This window comes from Alexandromys fortis, unplaced genomic scaffold (genome assembly GCF_014885135.2).
Source record: "Alexandromys fortis isolate MF-2015 unplaced genomic scaffold, M_Fortis_MF-2015_v1.1 scaffold_197, whole genome shotgun sequence".
Taxonomy (NCBI): Eukaryota; Metazoa; Chordata; class Mammalia; order Rodentia; family Cricetidae; genus Alexandromys; species Alexandromys fortis.
The window spans coordinates 2,273,245-2,290,939 of NW_026068072.1; the positions used below are offsets into that span (position 1 = coordinate 2,273,245).

The 17,695-nt window shown below is 50.5% G+C and overlaps 1 protein-coding gene across 1 annotated transcript in view; it reads left to right on the forward strand.

Moving 5' to 3' along the window:
- The window catches only part of Myo18b (myosin XVIIIB), a 197,146-nt gene that overhangs the window by 79,098 nt on the left and 100,353 nt on the right, over positions 1-17,695 (forward strand). Inside the window, exons 29-33 of the mRNA XM_050121133.1 lie at positions 2,170-2,324; positions 6,125-6,248; positions 7,132-7,332; positions 10,034-10,144; positions 12,596-12,700. Of these exons, the coding sequence (XP_049977090.1) occupies positions 2,170-2,324; positions 6,125-6,248; positions 7,132-7,332; positions 10,034-10,144; positions 12,596-12,700 (696 nt within the window). The remainder of the gene's footprint in view (positions 1-2,169; positions 2,325-6,124; positions 6,249-7,131; positions 7,333-10,033; positions 10,145-12,595; positions 12,701-17,695) is intronic.

Here is a 17,695-nt window from a genome sequence, read left to right on the forward strand (position 1 = left end):
TGCATTCAAATCACCACGGAGGGATCCCTGTCGATACACTTGAAAGAGGCCTGGCTTAGATTGCTTGGAAAATCCTTCCTTCCCTCATCCATGGCTTCAGACATCCCTACCACAGACCAGGCTGGGGTATCCCATTCCTTTTCTCCTCTCTGGGTGCCTCTCTCTGAGGGTCTGAGCCCAGGGTCCCTCTCCTGGGTCTGTCTGTCCCTGAGGAGATGTGGGGACCCATTGACTGCTCTCATCTTTAGGATGCTGGTGACCACCTCTACTGCCCGGGTTATGTGTCAACTGCATATCCAAACCCCTGGAATCCCCCACGCCACCCCTTTCTTTCTCAGTGCTGGAGACTGAACACAGCCTTGCCCTGGGCGTGCTGGACAACCACTCTGTTATGACGCTATATATTACTGGCTTCGTTTCCACTGCTTTCGAGACAGCCTCTTGCTGTGTTGTCTAGGGTGGCCTTGAATTTGTGAGCTTTCTTCCTCAGCGAGCAGGGATGACCAGGCCCAACTTCCACTCTTTCCTGAGGGCACAGCTCATTGGTAGCAATGTCATGGACCATCCCTCCTCCTCTGGATGGATGGGACCATCAGGCTCTTGGCTTGCCGCTTGCTATTTCGCTGTCACTCTACCCGTGGGGTGAAGGCAAATGGCACAAACTCCCACAGTGCACCTCATTGGCCAAGTTCCATGGTGGAAACTTGGTCAGTTTCAAATTACCATCCCGAGCCAGGCATAGTAGCCCATGCCTGCTACCCACACACTTGAGGTAGAAACAGGAGGATCAGGCATTTGAGGCCAGCTTTGGTTTCTTAGCAAGTTCAAGACAAGCCCAAGCCAACGAAGCTCTGTCTGAGAGGATGAGACAATCCCTTTCAATCTGAAAGGGATTGTCTCATCCTCTCAGATTGTCAGGAGGACAGATTTGGAAGATCTGAGCCTCCCTCCAGCCAAGCCCCTTCCCGAGCCACCCTGAGTTCTTCCTCCCCCAATGCTCCTCCTTCATCGGCCCAGGGTCGTTGTCTGCGCTGCGGCAGGATGCCTCTCTTCTTCAGTCTACAAACCCCCACCCTAGCTTAAGACCTCAGATGCCAGTCTCTCCAAAGCCATGACTAGCACAGCCTAAGGTGGGAATCCTTCCGCCATTCCCCTGGAGTCTGCAATACACCCTGCAGAGTAGAGGCATCTATTTCTCGGTCCCTCCCATTTGCTGAAGGGGCCACAGGGTGGAGGCTTTTCTTGACTGATCCTGCTACTATATTTTTAAAGTAAGAAAACACTAAACTGTGATCTTCTATGGAGGGGTTTGCAGCAGACCACTGTGGAAGACAGGCATGACAAGCCCCTCAGGGTGTTGCTGGCGGAGCTTTTAACAGTCACCGCCAAGATGGACACAGTACTGTGAGTCTTCAGAGACATCCTGGGTGTCCACACGCAGAGTGACAAAGAGGGAGGCAGCCTGGGTCCGGAACAACAAATTACAAAGTCAGCTCGGGTCGCTTTCCCCAAGGAAGGGGATATTCACACTACATTAAAAAGTCATAAACCTGCAACCTTCTCCGAGCAGCGGAACATAAGAAAACATCCCATTTGCCTTCAAATACTGAATTTAGAATTACAGGCCTCATTAACTCAGAGTTTTGCTTATTTAAAGCAGCCTTTTTAATGAGGCCACTTCTTCAAAGCATGTGTGCTGAGTCCCACTCTTCCCCAGATCTAAACTAGAACGCTGTGGGGGGAGCCGTGCTCAGGGAAAGATGTTCATGGCCCCGCGTGAGTCCTGGGGCTTCAGCCTGCACCAGGGACCATGTGGTGCCTGTTCCTGAGGGGCCGCCTCTGGGATGCCTGCTCGGATTGGCTGGGAGTGCCCTCTTGGTGACTATGCACTAGTCCTCCACAGTCTCTCCAGAGGACAGATCCGCCAGTCTCCTGCTGATCCAAGTGTGGAGTCAGGGTAGGGCAGGGGAAATGAATTCCAGGTGTGGGGCAGGAGGCTGGCGCTCGACCTGTGCTACCTCCTGGCAAAAATGGGGCTCCGGGAAGCAGCTTCCTGGAGCTGACAGGAACTCCTCCAAGGTCTTCTGTCTCCCAGCATCCATTTCCTTACATGGCGCTGACCTTGGAAATGGAGATTCCCAGGAGCCTTTGACTCCCTTCTTTCCATAGCTGGGGGATCTACAGAGAGCTTATGAAGAGGCCAAGAAGACGGCTCACCAGCTGAAGAGGAAGTGCCACCACCTCACCTGGGAGCTGGAGGACACGCGAGTGCTGCTGGAGAACCAGCAGAGCAGGAACCATGAGCTGGAGAAGAGGCAGAAGAAGTGAGTCATGTCCCAGCAGGGTGGGCCACAGGGCGAGGGGGTACACTGAGGCCTCTGGGTTCTCTTCCAAAGCCCTCCCACTCCTGTTGGGCATCCCTGAGCACAGAGTGCAGACCCCCATTCCAACTCCCATGTGGAATTCCTGTCAGGGTCTCAGGACTCCAACCAGGAACTGTTACCCAGCCTGCCTTGTTCCCAGTGACTTTGTGACCGCAGAGAAATCGCTCACCTTCTCTGGCTCCAGCATCTCTTTTCATCAAAGGGGTTTGTGTGGGAAGTGATGTGATCTAGTGTGATGGGCAAGAATCTGTGCCTCTCAGGAGACCATACCAGTTCATGTCTGACTGTTTTCCCTTTTAGTTGTGGGAGTTTGAGCTGGGCATTCAATGCCTCTGGGTCCCAGATGCCCATCTGTAGATGGGTGTGAGGTCTCTCCCTCGTGCTGGGAAGTATGACATGCTCAGTGCTTCCAAGTAGAGTAGACTCAGCTGCCCATCCCCAGCAATGAAAAGGGGGGTGGGAAGCAGTTCCAGCGGGACCTGGACCTCACACACAAATGTGTTGGCAGCTTTGATGGTGTGCCTGGGCACTGCCCTCGTTTTCCTGTGCAATTGCTGATATGGCTAAGCAATAAAGAAGCTGAAGCTGGTACCAACACCCACACCCTCCAGCAGCTGTGGCTCTCCATCCCTGAGCTTGACTGTGTCCAGTCTGGGACTCCCTCCTGGTGGGGGTAAAGGGGTCCAGCAGGGCCTGTTACCACAGTAGTGCGTTCCTAAGCTGTGAGTGGCGGCAATGCTGTTTCTGCTAGAATACTTAGGATGTATGTTGGTTTAGAATACCCATGATGCTATGTTGATAAATGTCCCAGATGAGCCAGCCACGGCTTTTCTGAGCAGCATCATTTCCAAGTAGTGGCAAGCAGGGTCACATTCTATAGGCGGCATGGTGGATTCTGTCTTCTCTTGCTCTCTCTCTCTCCCTATCCCTATCCCTTCAGGTCCCACTCCATCCTCTTGGTGTTTTTGTTTGTTTGTTTGTTTTGTTTTTGTTTTTGAGACAGGGTTTCTCTATTGTAACCCTGGCTATCCTAGAAATTGCTCAGAAGACAAGGCTGACCTCAGACTCAGAGATCCACCCACCTCTGCCTCCCAAATGCTGGGATTAAAGTGTGAGCTACTACCACCTGGCTCCACTCTTGTCTCTTGCTTTCATTTATCTGGGGCTTCCTGAGGTGGCATCTTTATCCAATGGTGACCTGCACAGATTCATTAACACACCCTCTCAAAGGCAGGCTGGCCTCTTCTCTCTTCTCTTCTCTTCTCTTCTCTTCTCTTCTCTTCTCTTCTCTTCTCTTCTCTTCTCTTCTCTTCTCCTCCCCTCCCCTCCCCTCCCCTCCCCTCCCCTCCCCTCCTCTCCTCTCCTCTTCTCTTCTCTTCTCTTCCATGCCCACCCGCAGACAAGGGCAAGCCTTCATCTTGCACAGGGAATATGGCCTCATGTCAACTGCTTGCTATATGACCTTGTCCAGTGCCAAGTATCTGAGCCATGGGACTGTTGGTATCTTAGGGGTATCCTAGACTGCCTCTTAGGTCACTGGAGAATGCCCCTGACAGGCTGTAGCTATAAGCTGAGTGGTAAACACACTGGCACCTCTCAGCTTTCTCCTAGTCGCCAGCTTCTTGGTCCTCCTCCTGAGGGTGTCATCTCTCTGACAGTGAGGCACTGGTGTGGGGCACTCGGCTTATGGATTCCCTTGCCCCAGGGACTTGCATGGTGAGCCCTGGAAAGGGCCTCATCCCTCATCCTTGCTTTTCTCTCGGAACTCACCTGCCTGTGGGACCTCCACTTCACTATTAGCATTGGTTTAGAAGCAGCTTTTGATGTTTAATTGCTGATCACACACAGGGGGCTTCCAGGTAGAGGTATGGGGAGCCTATGGGGTGGCTGAAATCTTGGTTCAATGAACGTTTTGGCTGAGCACCTCTAGTGATAGAATGTTAAGAAATCAGAGGCATGCCTGTGTGTCTCTCTAGGGTCGTCTCAATTGTAGGCCCAGCTGCTTCCATCATTTACAGCTCCACACCATTAGAGTTCTCCATCCTCATCTTGGCTTCTGCATTCAAGTGGTCCAGAGTGGTTCTATCTGGTGGTGGAGCCTTGTTGCCATAGATACCCCCATGCATGGGTCACAAAGCTTCATTCCATGAGCTGATGGAGCTCTCGGAGTGAGTCTCATGTCAGCCTACTGACCCTGCACCACCTACAGAGATTGGGGCCTAAACAAACCCATGGTGTGTGTGTGTGTGCGCGCGCACACATGTTCCAGAAGTTTGTGTCTATAGGAGCGCACGCGCATGTATGTGTGCATTTGTGTGTGTGTGTATGTGAGTGTGTGTGTGTGTGTGTGTGTGTGTGTGTGTGTGTGCACGCGAGCACACACGTTCCAGAAGCTTGGGTCTATAGAAGCCTTTCTTTGGCCTCAGGTGTCGTGCTAAGAATTCCTCTGGAACACTGGTCACTCTCTTCCCCCTGCTGTCTTACCTCATCTGCCCCAGGGCATGGACAGGTAGATTGGCTATGAGGCTAGGGAAGCTTGGCTCAAGCTCACTTCTGCCACTGTGGGATTTGGGGCTTAACCCTCACGCCTCTTTGAATGCCTGCTTCTTCTTTCATACATGTACCTCCCTCTGCTGTTCTGTATCCTCCTTTGGCTCCCTATTGCTATCGTGTGCTGTGTTTTGGTGACTGCAGAAACCTCAGCCCAAGGTTCAGGATATTGGAACTGCCTGATCATCACCATCCTCTAGATTCAGGGGCAGCAGACAGCACCTCTGAAATGATGTCACCAACAGCCAATCAGAAAGCTTCTGGGCTGTTTCAGAAGCTTTCTAAAGAAAGCTCTGATTGGCTTTCTTGGGAGCCTGGGGCAATGAAGGACATCCGGTGTGACATCTTACACAGGGAGTCCTTGTCACTAATGTCCATGATCCAGGATTGTTGGGACATTGGGCTTCCTGTGTGTGGCTCAGCCACCCTCCCTGTGGCCTAGCAAGGCTCTCTAGAGGGAGGCTCACCACTGATGAGGTGGAAAGCCAGGACAAATGAGAAGGCTAGCCCCACGGTGGCCACCTTTGTGGAAGGGCAGGAGGTCCTTCCTTCTTCTGATGACCTGTAAGTCACCTCCTGTTCCCTAAGGAACAGGTGGCTTGTGAGGGCCTGGCATGCCATCTGCAGATGGTGCTAGCCCCTGTGTCATGAAATGGAAAATAGAGCCATGGCCATCTGCACATTGGTCAGGGACACTTACATGCATAGCTGGCCAGGAGGGGGAAGGAGTGTCCAACAGGATGAATTAGCTTCTCTCTCTCTCCCTCTCTCTCTTTCTTTCTCTCTCCTTCCTATCTCTATTTCTCTCTCTCCCTCCCTATCTTTCCTCTGTCTGTTTCTCTCCTCTCATTTGTCTCTCTCCTCTCTCTCATCTTCCCTAATGTCCAAATTCTTTAGTATAAACACGTATTCTTTAATTTACTTCTTATTTAAATATACTTTGAATTTTTTGTCTCAGTTTTTATCAGGTTTTCAATATTTGGATAGAAATCCTTTAGAAACCTGAAACTTCCTCCATGTTGTTGGAACAACCTGGAGGTCCCCCTGCCCAACAACCTCACACAGGGACAACCCATTAGTTCCCCTTCTCATCTCACGTTTCTCAGTACACTCACAATTCTATCCACACCTGACCCTGCCTCAGTTTCCCCTACCGCAGTTCCCTGATGTATCCATTCTGCCTTGGTCAGGTTTGACTTGCAGCTGGCCCAGGCACTGGGGGAGTCCATGTTTGAGAAGACTCTCAGGGAGAAAGTGAGCCAGGAGAACAGTGGAGTTCGCTGGGAGCTGGGCCAGCTACAGCAGCAGCTGGAGGTGAGCAGCGGGGACTGACGCAACCCTAAGCCTAACCCTAACCCTTCTGGACCCTCTAGAATCCCCAGCATGCACTGTTGTGGTGGATAGAGGAAAGGCCCTGAGTGGGTGCCATGGTCCACCAGGCACCACTGTTCTCAGCATGCCCTCATGATGCCCACACACTGTGCTCCAGTCCCAGGTGCTACCTGGGAGGTCCTAGGGGATCAGCAGAAAATAAATCTGGCTCAGTCATGACCTCATCCAGGAGTCACGGCCTGCCCCAGACAGTCTCTGATACAGAGGGAGTTTGTGATATCAGCTGCTCCTTCTCCTTCCTTGGCTCCTTATGACCCCCCAGGATGAGCTGTGCACTCTTAGGCTAGCCGTTGTCCTCTTTATGAGAAAGCCTGCAGACTTTGCCCTGGATCTGCTTCCTTATTGGACGGTTACTTCTGGGCCCTCCGCCTCCTTAATGCCTCAGCCTGGCCCCAGTTGAGGGTTAGCATGGTGCCAGGCTTCCTTTTCCAACAGGACAAAAAGAATATTTCCCTGACAAGCCCTGAGATCCAGCTCCAGAAAAGCCCTCCCTCCTCCTCCATTCACCAGTGTTCCCCTGAGCCTTCTCAAAGAGTAACCATACTGGTGTCTCCAGGAATGTTGTGAGGGGCCAAGAATGGAGAAAGGCCAAGAGATGACTACCATATGGGTAGTCATCTCAAACCTGGAAAACCTGGGGCAGGAGGATCCTGAGGATGAAGTCAGCATGTGCTGCACGGGGAAGCCTTATCTAACGGTTTTGAGTGTGGCATACAACTACGCTTGTTAGCAGAGGGTAGAGACCTTCTGGGAGAGGTCATGTGGCCATGCATCTCCATCAATCCCTCTGCCCCTTTTCTTGTAGCAAAAGGAGAAGGAAGCCTCAAAGCTGAAGCAGGAGGTGGAAAGGCTGCAGGGTCAGAAGCAGGAGCTGCTGAACTGTGCCTCTGTGGGGGAGCAAGGCGTGGCCAGCCTGAAAGAGAGGGTCTGGGAGCTGGAGTCCAGCGCCCTTGAGCAAGAGAAGGTCCACAGCCAGCAGGAAAACACCATTAAGCAGCTGGAGCAGGTAAAGAGACCCTCCCTGTCTGGGGAATGCTCTGCCCTGGGCCAGGTTCTTCCACAGAGCCACCTCACTGCTGTTCCTCAGCATCCCCTCGAGAACCTCAGAGAAGTCAGCCCCTTGCAGGAGTCCTGCCTCATGGCTGTCCCTTGCTGTTGCCTATTCTTGGTAATGGCCACACCTAGCCAGACGGCACACTTTGCAGTGCCCTCCCCAATTAAGATACAAGTTCCCCAACAGAAAAGATTTTCTGATTGACTGGTTGGTCCCACTTTCTTCTCAGTGCCTCTGCCTATAGTCAAGGATGACACCAAGTGTAACTGTTGATGCTCACACATGACTAGTGACCAAGTATCCAGCATTATCGATCACTGTCTGTGTATGAGACTCAGCCCTGCGCTCTGCCTGGCCTCCTCTTGTAATACTTTACAAGAATCTCATAGGACATTGGAAGATCATGCCTTCCATGGATGTGGAAGCTGAGGCCTAAAGTCAGGGGGTGGGGTGGGATTTGAACTGGAGTCCTCAGACCACAGTGGCTCAAACGTCTACTTCGGGCACAGACGTAGGAAGACGAGCATTCTAAGCTCTAGAGACCATGCAGTGACTGCGGGAGCAGGCGACTCCAGTGTCCTAAGAAGGCACCTGGTGTCTTGGTACATGCTGATCCACGGGGCTTGAAGCAGTTAGGAGACACATGCATAGCAACAGAAAAAGTCTAAATACAGCAATGCAAACCAAAAAAGCACAAGTTAAAGTAGATGCTAAGAGCCAGTGTGGTGGCTAACACCTGTCCCTAAATTCTTGGGGTCTGAGACAGAAGGAATACCACGAGTTCCATACCAGCCTGGGCTACACAGAGAGTCTGAGGTCAGTGTGGGATACAATAACAGACCCTGCTCCCACCCACCTCAAAATAGTCCCCCATCCAGAAATAGACATGGAGGAGAGAGGGGGACAATGGCACAGAAAACTCATGTCCGTATACAATAGCGGCAGTGTTAGCATTCCTGGTTTTTTGAGATACAGAGAGTATGGGCCTTGTGTTTTTCTGTTTGTGGTGTAAAAGCCTCCCATCTTTTCAAGGAGAGGGAAGTTCCAGTGCTTAGCTCTAAATTCCCACGGTGGGAACACGTGCCGGGTGCCATTTCACAGGCTGAGGCCTCATGGGTGGGAGACACAAACATGAGCAGTGCAGAATCAGGGTCTGGAGGGTCTCCCATGCTCACAAGGGCCCAGCGCGCTTTCCTTGTTGGTTTTGGAGGAGCAAATCTGGCACCTGGTGCTCTCTGCCTCCCCAAAGCTCAGAGTCCTGCTGGGTTCAAGAGCACCTTGAGTGTGTTGTTCTACTCTTGGGAAGGCCTGAGGGAGACAGACTCACTGGAGGAATGGAGAGCTGAAGGCACAGTCAGAATCTGCTGAACAAGAGCTCCAGGCAAGACAGACAGCTTCCGCAAAGGCCCAGAGGTCACAGAGTCATGTGATACCTAAAGAGTGGCAACTCAGACGGACTCCTGAGTCCGCTCATTGTCCGCAGGATCCCAGGCCAGTGTTGGGTTTTCTAGATGGTTCCCTTCTTTGATGGGAACCCTGCCAACCCTCAAGCCTCAGGTCTAATTGATGAAGATTGCAGTGTCCTCACTGGTGGGAGCGTCAAGGCTGGCAGAGCACTTTGCAGCAGCCCCGGGTGATGTTTGCACAAACAAGCCATGGGGCATTTGTGAAAACCCCATTATCATTTCTTGAAGATTCCTCCCAGCACCAGTGAGAGTTACAAGCAAAATAAAGGAACTGTGACCTTAAGTGTGGAGACAACACACCTCCAGCTCCCCAGCCTAAACTTAAACTAGTGGGGAAGAGAGGCTGAGAGGATGCTGCAGTCACATGAGCGAGAGAGAGAGAGAGAGAGAGAGAGAGAGAGAGAGAGAGAGAGAGAGAGAGCGAGCCTTGCACGTGTCCTCCCAGAGGCCGGGCAGATATTTATTGATCTCTATAAGGCACTTTTTCCTGGGAGTTTTATGTTAACTCATATAAGCTTGACATAAATGGTATTGTAGATGTCAGGAGTGCCCACGAGGCTGGAAAAAATGAACAAGAAATATTGTATTTCCTCACACCACCCCTCATGTGGGATCATCCTTCCATAGCCCCTGCCATTGTGCGAGGTTGCGGGAAGGAGCTAATTTAATCGGGCTGTGCCAGGGGCTCTGACACACATGGTCTGTTAGTGTCTTCAGGTTCCCCACATTTTAGGAGCCCAGGTCTGTTCTTCTGTTTCTTACTCTTGTCTCCACATTAGAGACAACAGTTGCAAAATTCTAAAACAGAAGATCTTTAGGTTCCTTGGGGAACATCAAAAAGGATTCTCAGGCTGTGCCTAAACCCAGTGGGAGAATGTGGTGGATGAGTAACACCATGGGAAGGGGCAGAGGCCGTGCTGGGGTGTTTGCCTGTTTCTATTGCCATTTCAGGGCAGGAGGGAAGCGACTTCACTCTGAGGCACACATTAGAAAGGAAAGGCAAAGATGTTGTGGAGGTCTGGAGATGCAGATGTCAAGGGTGGTGTGGGGGGGGGCTGGGGACATGGGTGTGGATCTTCATGCTCCATCCTTGCTTGCATGGAGGCTTGGAGACAGGGGTGTCAAGGGTGGAGTGGAGGGCTGGGGACACATGTGTGGACCTTCGTGCCCCATCATTGCTTCCCCAGCTTCGCCAGCGGTTTGAGTTGGAGATCGAGAGGATGAAGCAGATGCATCAGAAGGACAGAGAGGACCAGGAAGAAGAGCTGGAGGATGTGCGTCAGTCCTGCCAGAAGCGGGTGCGTGAGCTGTGGGCAGAGTGCATCCCAAGGTCCCACCGGGGAGGATGCTGGAACCTAAGATCTGTAGGCATGCTCAATCTATGACCAACTGAGACCTTTGTTCCCTCAGGGATTTCAAGGGTCTGGGGTCCAAAGTCATTAAGTGCAATCACAGAAGCTTCTAGAACTTCAGCACAACACAACCTCTGCCACATGACAGGCTGTGGGTGCAGGGAGCAGCACTGGGCTTCTCTAGTGGCCCTGCCCTGTGTCCCTACATTTGACCCACACTTTTTGCTCATGTTCCTCAGTGTTCTGCACCTGAGAACCGGGTCACTGCTGTCCCGGTCAGTCCATTATCTCCTTCACCATCGCCAGTGCACATGCACGACCATGGAGACAGCCTTCCCCGAAGGCGGCTGTACCGCCTCCACCCACTCCGCACTCGTCAGCCCTTGTCACTTGACACTTTAATACAGTCTGCCGCCAGTGTCCTCACCTACGCTCTGTCCCTGTTGCTGAACATTTGGCCAATTTCATTTCTGCTGTGATGGCCCATAGGCTCTCATTTGGATGAGGAATTGGTGAATCCCTTCCTTCAACAGTGGAGTTTTAGCACCCTTTCCCTCCTCCTCCCATCCTTCATCACACTTAGGGCCACAGGGAAACAGTCTTCACACTTTCCCGGGATGTGTTTGACCCAGATATTTTATGACGGGGTATCTTTCTGAGCAACTTTTCACTCTTATCTTTTGGAAGCAGACAAGAGCACGACAATATATTTCTTTTGGGCCTTTTACACTGACACTATTTATTTATTTAGTGTATGTGCACGTGCGCACGCGTGGTTGCATGCACACATGTGTAGACATGCATGCCATGTATATGTGTGGAAGTTGTAGGACACCATGTGAGAGTCAGTTCTCTCTCTATGCGAGTTCAGTCCTGGAGATTGAACTCGGGCGGCTGAGCATCTCCTGCTGAGCCATCTTGCGGACCCAGACTATTTCTAACTCAGCTTTTCATGGACAAATTATTGAAGGCAGGTGGAAGCCTTGTTCTCCTCATGACAGACACTGAGAGCAGCTTCCTTTTGACTGGCAACCCTCTTCAGTGTCCCTCTCCACAGCAAGGAACAGTTAGACCTGAGGGGATGCTGTGGGTGTGTGGTGGCAGAAGGGACACGAACCCCTTTCAGGAGTGCCAGGGCTACAGATGGCTCCAGGCACAAGTGGAGGACAGAGGGGATGGGATCCCACCTGTGAAAGAGACTTGTGGAGAGTCAGCAGCTCCTGCTGGGCACTCCAGTACAGGACGCCCTGTTTGTTGGGTTCTAGCTGAGGACTCTGAGTGAGCCGCAAATTAAATGAAGTGCTGTTCACAGATCTCCTAGTTGGGGAGAGCGCGGTAGCCTGGGGCTTCCGTGAGGGTAGTCTCTACTTACTGACCCCGGGCCCAGTGCTGGCACAAGAGGTCCCGGTGATGCTGTCTTGTAGATGGCAGCCTCTTATTGTATTCTTAATGGAGAGAAGGAGAGGGAGAAAGAGTGATTTCAGTTCTCTGGTGTCTTTCTTTTTAAGAGTGCTAACCCTGTTTGGGCCCCACCCCCATAGCCTCCTCTGACCTTAACCCTCCCAACAGCCCATTCTGAATCCCATCCCACTGGAGGTTAGAGGGAACTCACACAGCCCATAACACCAAGTACCTTCCTGCGTGCCTAGGTTGGTGTCTCTTTCAGCTCATCATAATAGAAGGCCAGGGAGACCCATGTGCACCTTAACAGCCTGGCTGCCAGGTGATCCACGGCCTTGAGAGTTCAGGGTGCTGGGGGAGAGGAGACGGCTCAGGGGTTAAGGTACATGCCACACATGCATGGCAACCTGGGTTTGGATATCCCCGCCCACTGTATGAAGCTGAGTGTGAGTGGAGTCTCGGGGACTCCAGCTCTGGGGGACAGACACAGGAGGATTCTGAGAGCTCACAGGTCCAGTCAGTCTAGTCAATGGGCAGGCCCAAGATTCCTTGAGAGACAGTGTCCCAAAAATATAACATGAAGAACAGAATGATAAAAGAAAATACCAAACATCAAACTCTGGTCTTTACATGTGCACACATAGGTCAATATATATCCTTATGCATGCATGCACACGCACACACACACACACACACACACACACACACACACTTAACATGCTAAGATTAGAAAACACCCAAGCAGTAGCCATAACTATAAACTTCATAGTGTGGAGTACAGAGCCCCCCAATCTGGCCAGCTTTTCCTTTACTTGACTAGGTCCCAAGCTTTTAGGTTCCTAGGCTTTCTCACAGACACACCCCTCTCATTTACTAGGCAGCCTCCCTTAGAGTATGGCCACAGGCTCCAGGTTCCCTCCTCCCAGAACCCTAGCCAGGACTCTTTCCGCCCAGGGGCTCATTCAAGGATGCTCACCTCTGTTCCTGTGCCAACAGCTCCGTCAGCTAGAGATGCAACTGGAGCAGGAATATGAGGAAAAGCAGGTGGCTCTGCATGAGAAGCGTGATTTGGAAGGCTTGATTGGAACCCTGTGTGACCAGGTAAGGTACACACAGTGGGGACATCTGAGGGGAATCAAAACCCACTTCTTGGTTCAGTGAGATGGATAGGTGCATGAGAAGACCAGCCGCAGGGAGAGCCTCTTCTTCCCTGTGTTCCCAAAGCTGTTCTCCATCCATCCTTCCTGCCTCCATTCACTGGCCCATCAAAAATCTCCAGAATGGTGACCGACAGAGTTCTTAGAACATACCAAGGGGTAAAGAGAATGGCCCCAGGTGGGTGGGCAGATGAAGCTGTGCGATCTTCGATGGTGACCAACAGAGTTCTTAGAACACACCAAGGAGTAAACAGAAGGGCCCCGGGTGGGTGGGCAGATGAAGCTGTGTGATCTTCAGTGGCTACTGGCTGTGAACTGTGGACAACTCTTGCCCTATCAGGGTGGGTATGGATGGCCACTACGACCACAGCAAACCTTGTAGGGACAAGATTTTCCAGGAAAGTAGCCAGACCAGGAGTCAGGCAGATGTGTCTTCCACCTCTGCATTTAGGTGAGCTTATTAATTGGTCTAAGCACGTGGAGCAGTAGAATTCCCCAGGCCTGGATCAGTCACTGTCCTGGGGTCCTTGGAATAGCTCTAAGGCATTCTGAAAACAATGTTTCTTGTGGTGGGGACAGTCTTATATTGTGGGATGCTGAGCACTCTGGTCACCACGAGCTGCCTTCAGCACCCTTCCCAATATGCCAATTAGAGAAGCCTACAGACCTTTCCAAGTGTCCCTAGACACATCACTCTCCCCATCTCCCTCCACCACTGTCCACAGCAGCCAGCAGAGCTCAAAGCCGTTCTGATTTCAGAGCTGCCCCAGCTACTGTGACAAGCTGGGCAGTAGGAGGAAGGCTATATTTCAGCACCAAGCTGCGGTTGAGAGCTCTTGTCAGGTCCCCTTGGGTTTAGGCCCATGTGCTGAGGAAGAACATTTTGGAGGGGACATGAGGTGAAGCAATGGGCTCCAAACAGGGCAGCCAGGACCACGAGAGACAAAAGGGGATATAGACGAGACCTCCAGGACGCCCCCTTCCCGCAGTAGACCACTTCCTCCAGCCAGATCCTTCTACTAGGTGACACTTAGGGAGAACCAGTGGTGGAGGCTAGCATACCAGGACCAGACCACGTCTGAGATACACCAGCAGCAGGAGATAGGCCTTCTGCACCTGAGCCTCGCACCTGAGCCTCCAGAACCACTTCACATCCCAGCTATGACGCTGACGTCGTGTTGATGTTTTGTGATGTAGCATGAATTCTAATGGGTCTTAGTAATAAAAACTCAGACTCAGATATTAGGGGCTGAAAGCTGAAAGATCAGAGGAACAAAGCAGCCAGCTACCAGTTCTTACCTCTGTGAAATCCTCAAACCAAATGGGGTAGCCTGTCTCTACAAGTCCTCAGACGGAATCCTCAGACTGACTTCAATGAGCCCCTGTCTTCTCCCACCTCCCACCTCTCTCAGCCCAGCCCTATCCCTTCCTGTCTCCACCTCTCTAGTGTTGGGATTAAAGGATTGTGAGCCACCACCGCCTGGCTCTGTTTCTCTTTTAGACTGGATCAATCTTGTGTAGCCCAGGGTGACCTTGAACTCACAGGGATCCACCTGCCTCTACCTCTTGAGTGCTGGGATTAAAGGTGTGTGAGTCACCAGTGTCAGGCCGCTGTGGCTAACTAGTAGCTAGCTCTGCACTCTGATCTTCAGACAAACTTGATTTGCTACAGCACAAACAAAAATACCACCACCTGTGATCTTTGTTAAACCTACAGAAAAGCAGGCACACACGTGGGTGGTGTGTGTGCGGTCACAGGGGTCACACAAACAAAACACTGCCTCGTTGTTGACCACCTGATAGGGACACAATGCTTCCCAGCCATCCGGAGGTCTCTTTCCTAATCTCCCTCCACATCGCCCTCCCTTGTCTTTTGCTCCCACCGAAGAAAGCTTGACACTGGCCCTTGTCCCTCCCATGCTGGTTTTGAGTGTAGTACACAGAGGTTTCCTCCAACTGGAATCCAATGGCCTCACTATTGTTCTGACCTCAGTAAACCTTTTCTGTCTGTGTGAGCCCTGTGTCTGCCTCTTCAGAAACAAACCACAGCCTTATCCTCACTCGTGGCTTACCATCTGTGGGAGTAGCATCGTCTCCAGGGTGTGTGACTGAGAGAAAAGAGCTCCTGGGGAGGATCTGCCTTTCCACACCCCACAGATGTGGCCTAGCCAGAGTGTGTACCGTAACTTCCGGAAGCCAGTGCTGCAGGTCCCTTGTCCCTGGGGAACTGTGTGGTCTCCTCTCCAGGACTCATCCAGTCATGACGACTGGCTTCTGTATTTTCTGGGAATCATTCATGATCTGCGTATAAATGCTAATTAGTTTCTGATAATACATGTTTCAGTGACTCTGCCTGTGGATAATCCCCACCTTTGTCTAATAACAGCCCTCAGCTAACCGAGTCTTTAATGCAGCCAAATTAACCACATTTATAGCTTATGCTTTTCTCCTTGAGATCTGCTTTCATCAACTTCAGTTCACATTTTACCATATGTCTTAAAGCTCTAAATTTGCTTTTATGTTATGATTAGGTTTTAATTCATCTTACATGGGTGTGTGGTATGAAGTCAATACCTATCTTTTTCTGCTGTGTCTAACCTTCATCTTTTCGCCATCCCTCGTGCCATGGGTATGTGCAGGTCCCCATTCTATTTGCTCCATGCTCCTCTCTGCCTCTGCACTATCTGGTCCTCCTGATTAGCTTTCGATAAATTACAGTGTTCTCAATGGCTTTTACCATCAATTTTATGCAGCTCAAGTCACCTTAGGAAGGAATTATGACTGAGGGATTACCTAGATCAGGTTGGCCTGTGGGTCTGAATGTGGGCAATTGATGTAGGAGGACTCCGCCCACTGTGGGTGGTGCCAGTCCCTAGACAGGTGGGCTTGGGCCATATAAAGAAGCTAGCAAACCATGGCAAACAGCATCCTCCAGGGTCTCTGCTTCAAATTCTTGCTTATGTTCCTCCTCTGACTTCCCTTAATGGTGAACTGTAACCTGGAAGTGTAAGCCATTTACACATACACACACACACACACACACACACACACACACACACACACACACCCTTCCTTCACCAAGTGTTTTTATCACTGCAGCAGGAAAGAAACTAGAATACAGGGCATCATATTTTGCTTGTCTTTGAAAATAATCTTGTCCTCCTGAGTCTCCAGTGACCTTAAGATGCAGGCTGGGATGTCGATGAGTGATAGAGGACTGGCCTAGCCCACATAGGACCCCATGTGCCACACACAGAAACCCGACAGGAAAAGATTTCAAGCCTGGAGAACACTTGCTGTTTTTGCAGAAGACCCAAGTTTTATTCCCAGAACCTACACGGTGGCCACAACTGTCTCTAATTCTACCTCCAGGGTATCCAAAGCCCCCTTCTGGCCTCTGTGGTTACCAGGCATGCACAAATGATATGCAAACATATATGTAGGCAAGCACACATACACATAAAATAACAATAAGTAAATTTAAAAACGTAAGGAAAGGGATTCCAGAGGTCACTTGATCCATCGGAATGGCTGCGTTGCAGGTCAGACTGGAGACAACTGACAGCCCCTGTTAGCACACTGTGTTCTTGTCCACAGCCCCATCCTGACTCTATTTATTACAGTGTTTATTTCTTAACCGTACAGCTCACAAGCATTTTAATTAGATTCATTCCTAGCAAACTCTTGGTTTCCTCAGATTTATGGCCAGTATATTTTCTGTGTTTTGATTTTTATTAAGCTGCCTTCAGGCCCGTGAGACACCTCCACAACATCAGCCTTGTATCTAGCAAACTCAACGAACCCCGTGTTTCCATGTTTTACCTGTCAATTATTTTATCTTTTCCTACATTGATGATCTTACAATTTGGAAATGAGAACACTTTTGCCTTTGGGGGCAAGGAAAAATCTCAACTGTTTCCAAAAGAAACGTGTTGCTGGTTCCCCTCCAGCTTACCCACTGGCCTCTGGCCGGGGCTGCATGCGGACATATCAGGAAATGCGCTTTTCTTGTGTGAATGCCACTAAGAATTACTCATGTGACTATCTCCAGTGTGTGTGCTATCAGTAATTCCTGTCTGGTTAAATGATCTTCACCCATTTCCAGATCTGGAAAACTGTCAGCTCTCACTTCCTGCTGCTCAGCGGAGAACTCCACTCTGTCGGCTCTGCCCAGACAGAAATGCAGGGTCTCCCAATCTTTCTCCCACACTGATTTACCTAGTCATCTGATTTTTAATGATTTATTATTATTATTATTATTATTATTATTATTATTATTATGTGTGTGTGTAAGTCCTGTGTTGGAATATACAAATAAGTGTCGTGCCTGAGGAAACCAGAAGGGGGCGTTGGATACCCCAGTGTTGAATTAAAGTGGTTGTGAGCCACCATGTGGGTGCTGGGAACTGAAGCTGGGTCCTCTGGAAGATCAGTGATCCCTTGTTTGCCCCCGAGTCACCAGACTGCTAGCATTTGTCCATTTGGATGATGACACTTTAGGTATTTTTCAAAACTGAAATCATGATATTTACAACTTTCTTTCCTTGTAGTGTTTGTTCAAGATCAAACTAACCTTGTAAAATCCGTGTGCACCTGTTTTCAAGATAGTGGTTTTTAAAGTTTGCATATGTGGTTCTTGAAATTTTGAAATACTGCTTTTTAACCCTTTGGGGTGCGGGATAGATGCTTGACACTGCTAGGTGCTGCTGTTGCCGTCAAGCATGAAGTCTGACCTCTCCTCTCCTTAGTGAATGATTTTGGGAACAACATCTTACTAAATCTCTGACCTTGTATCAAACTTTGTATATATGCTGATTCGGAGCTTTTTCTGCAACATTTCCTTCTGACTGGAGCGAGTCTGTCACATCACATGATCTGCTTTCGCAATCAGCAGCATCGTGCTTACAATTCTTTTACTGCTACCAGAACTTGGGAAAAA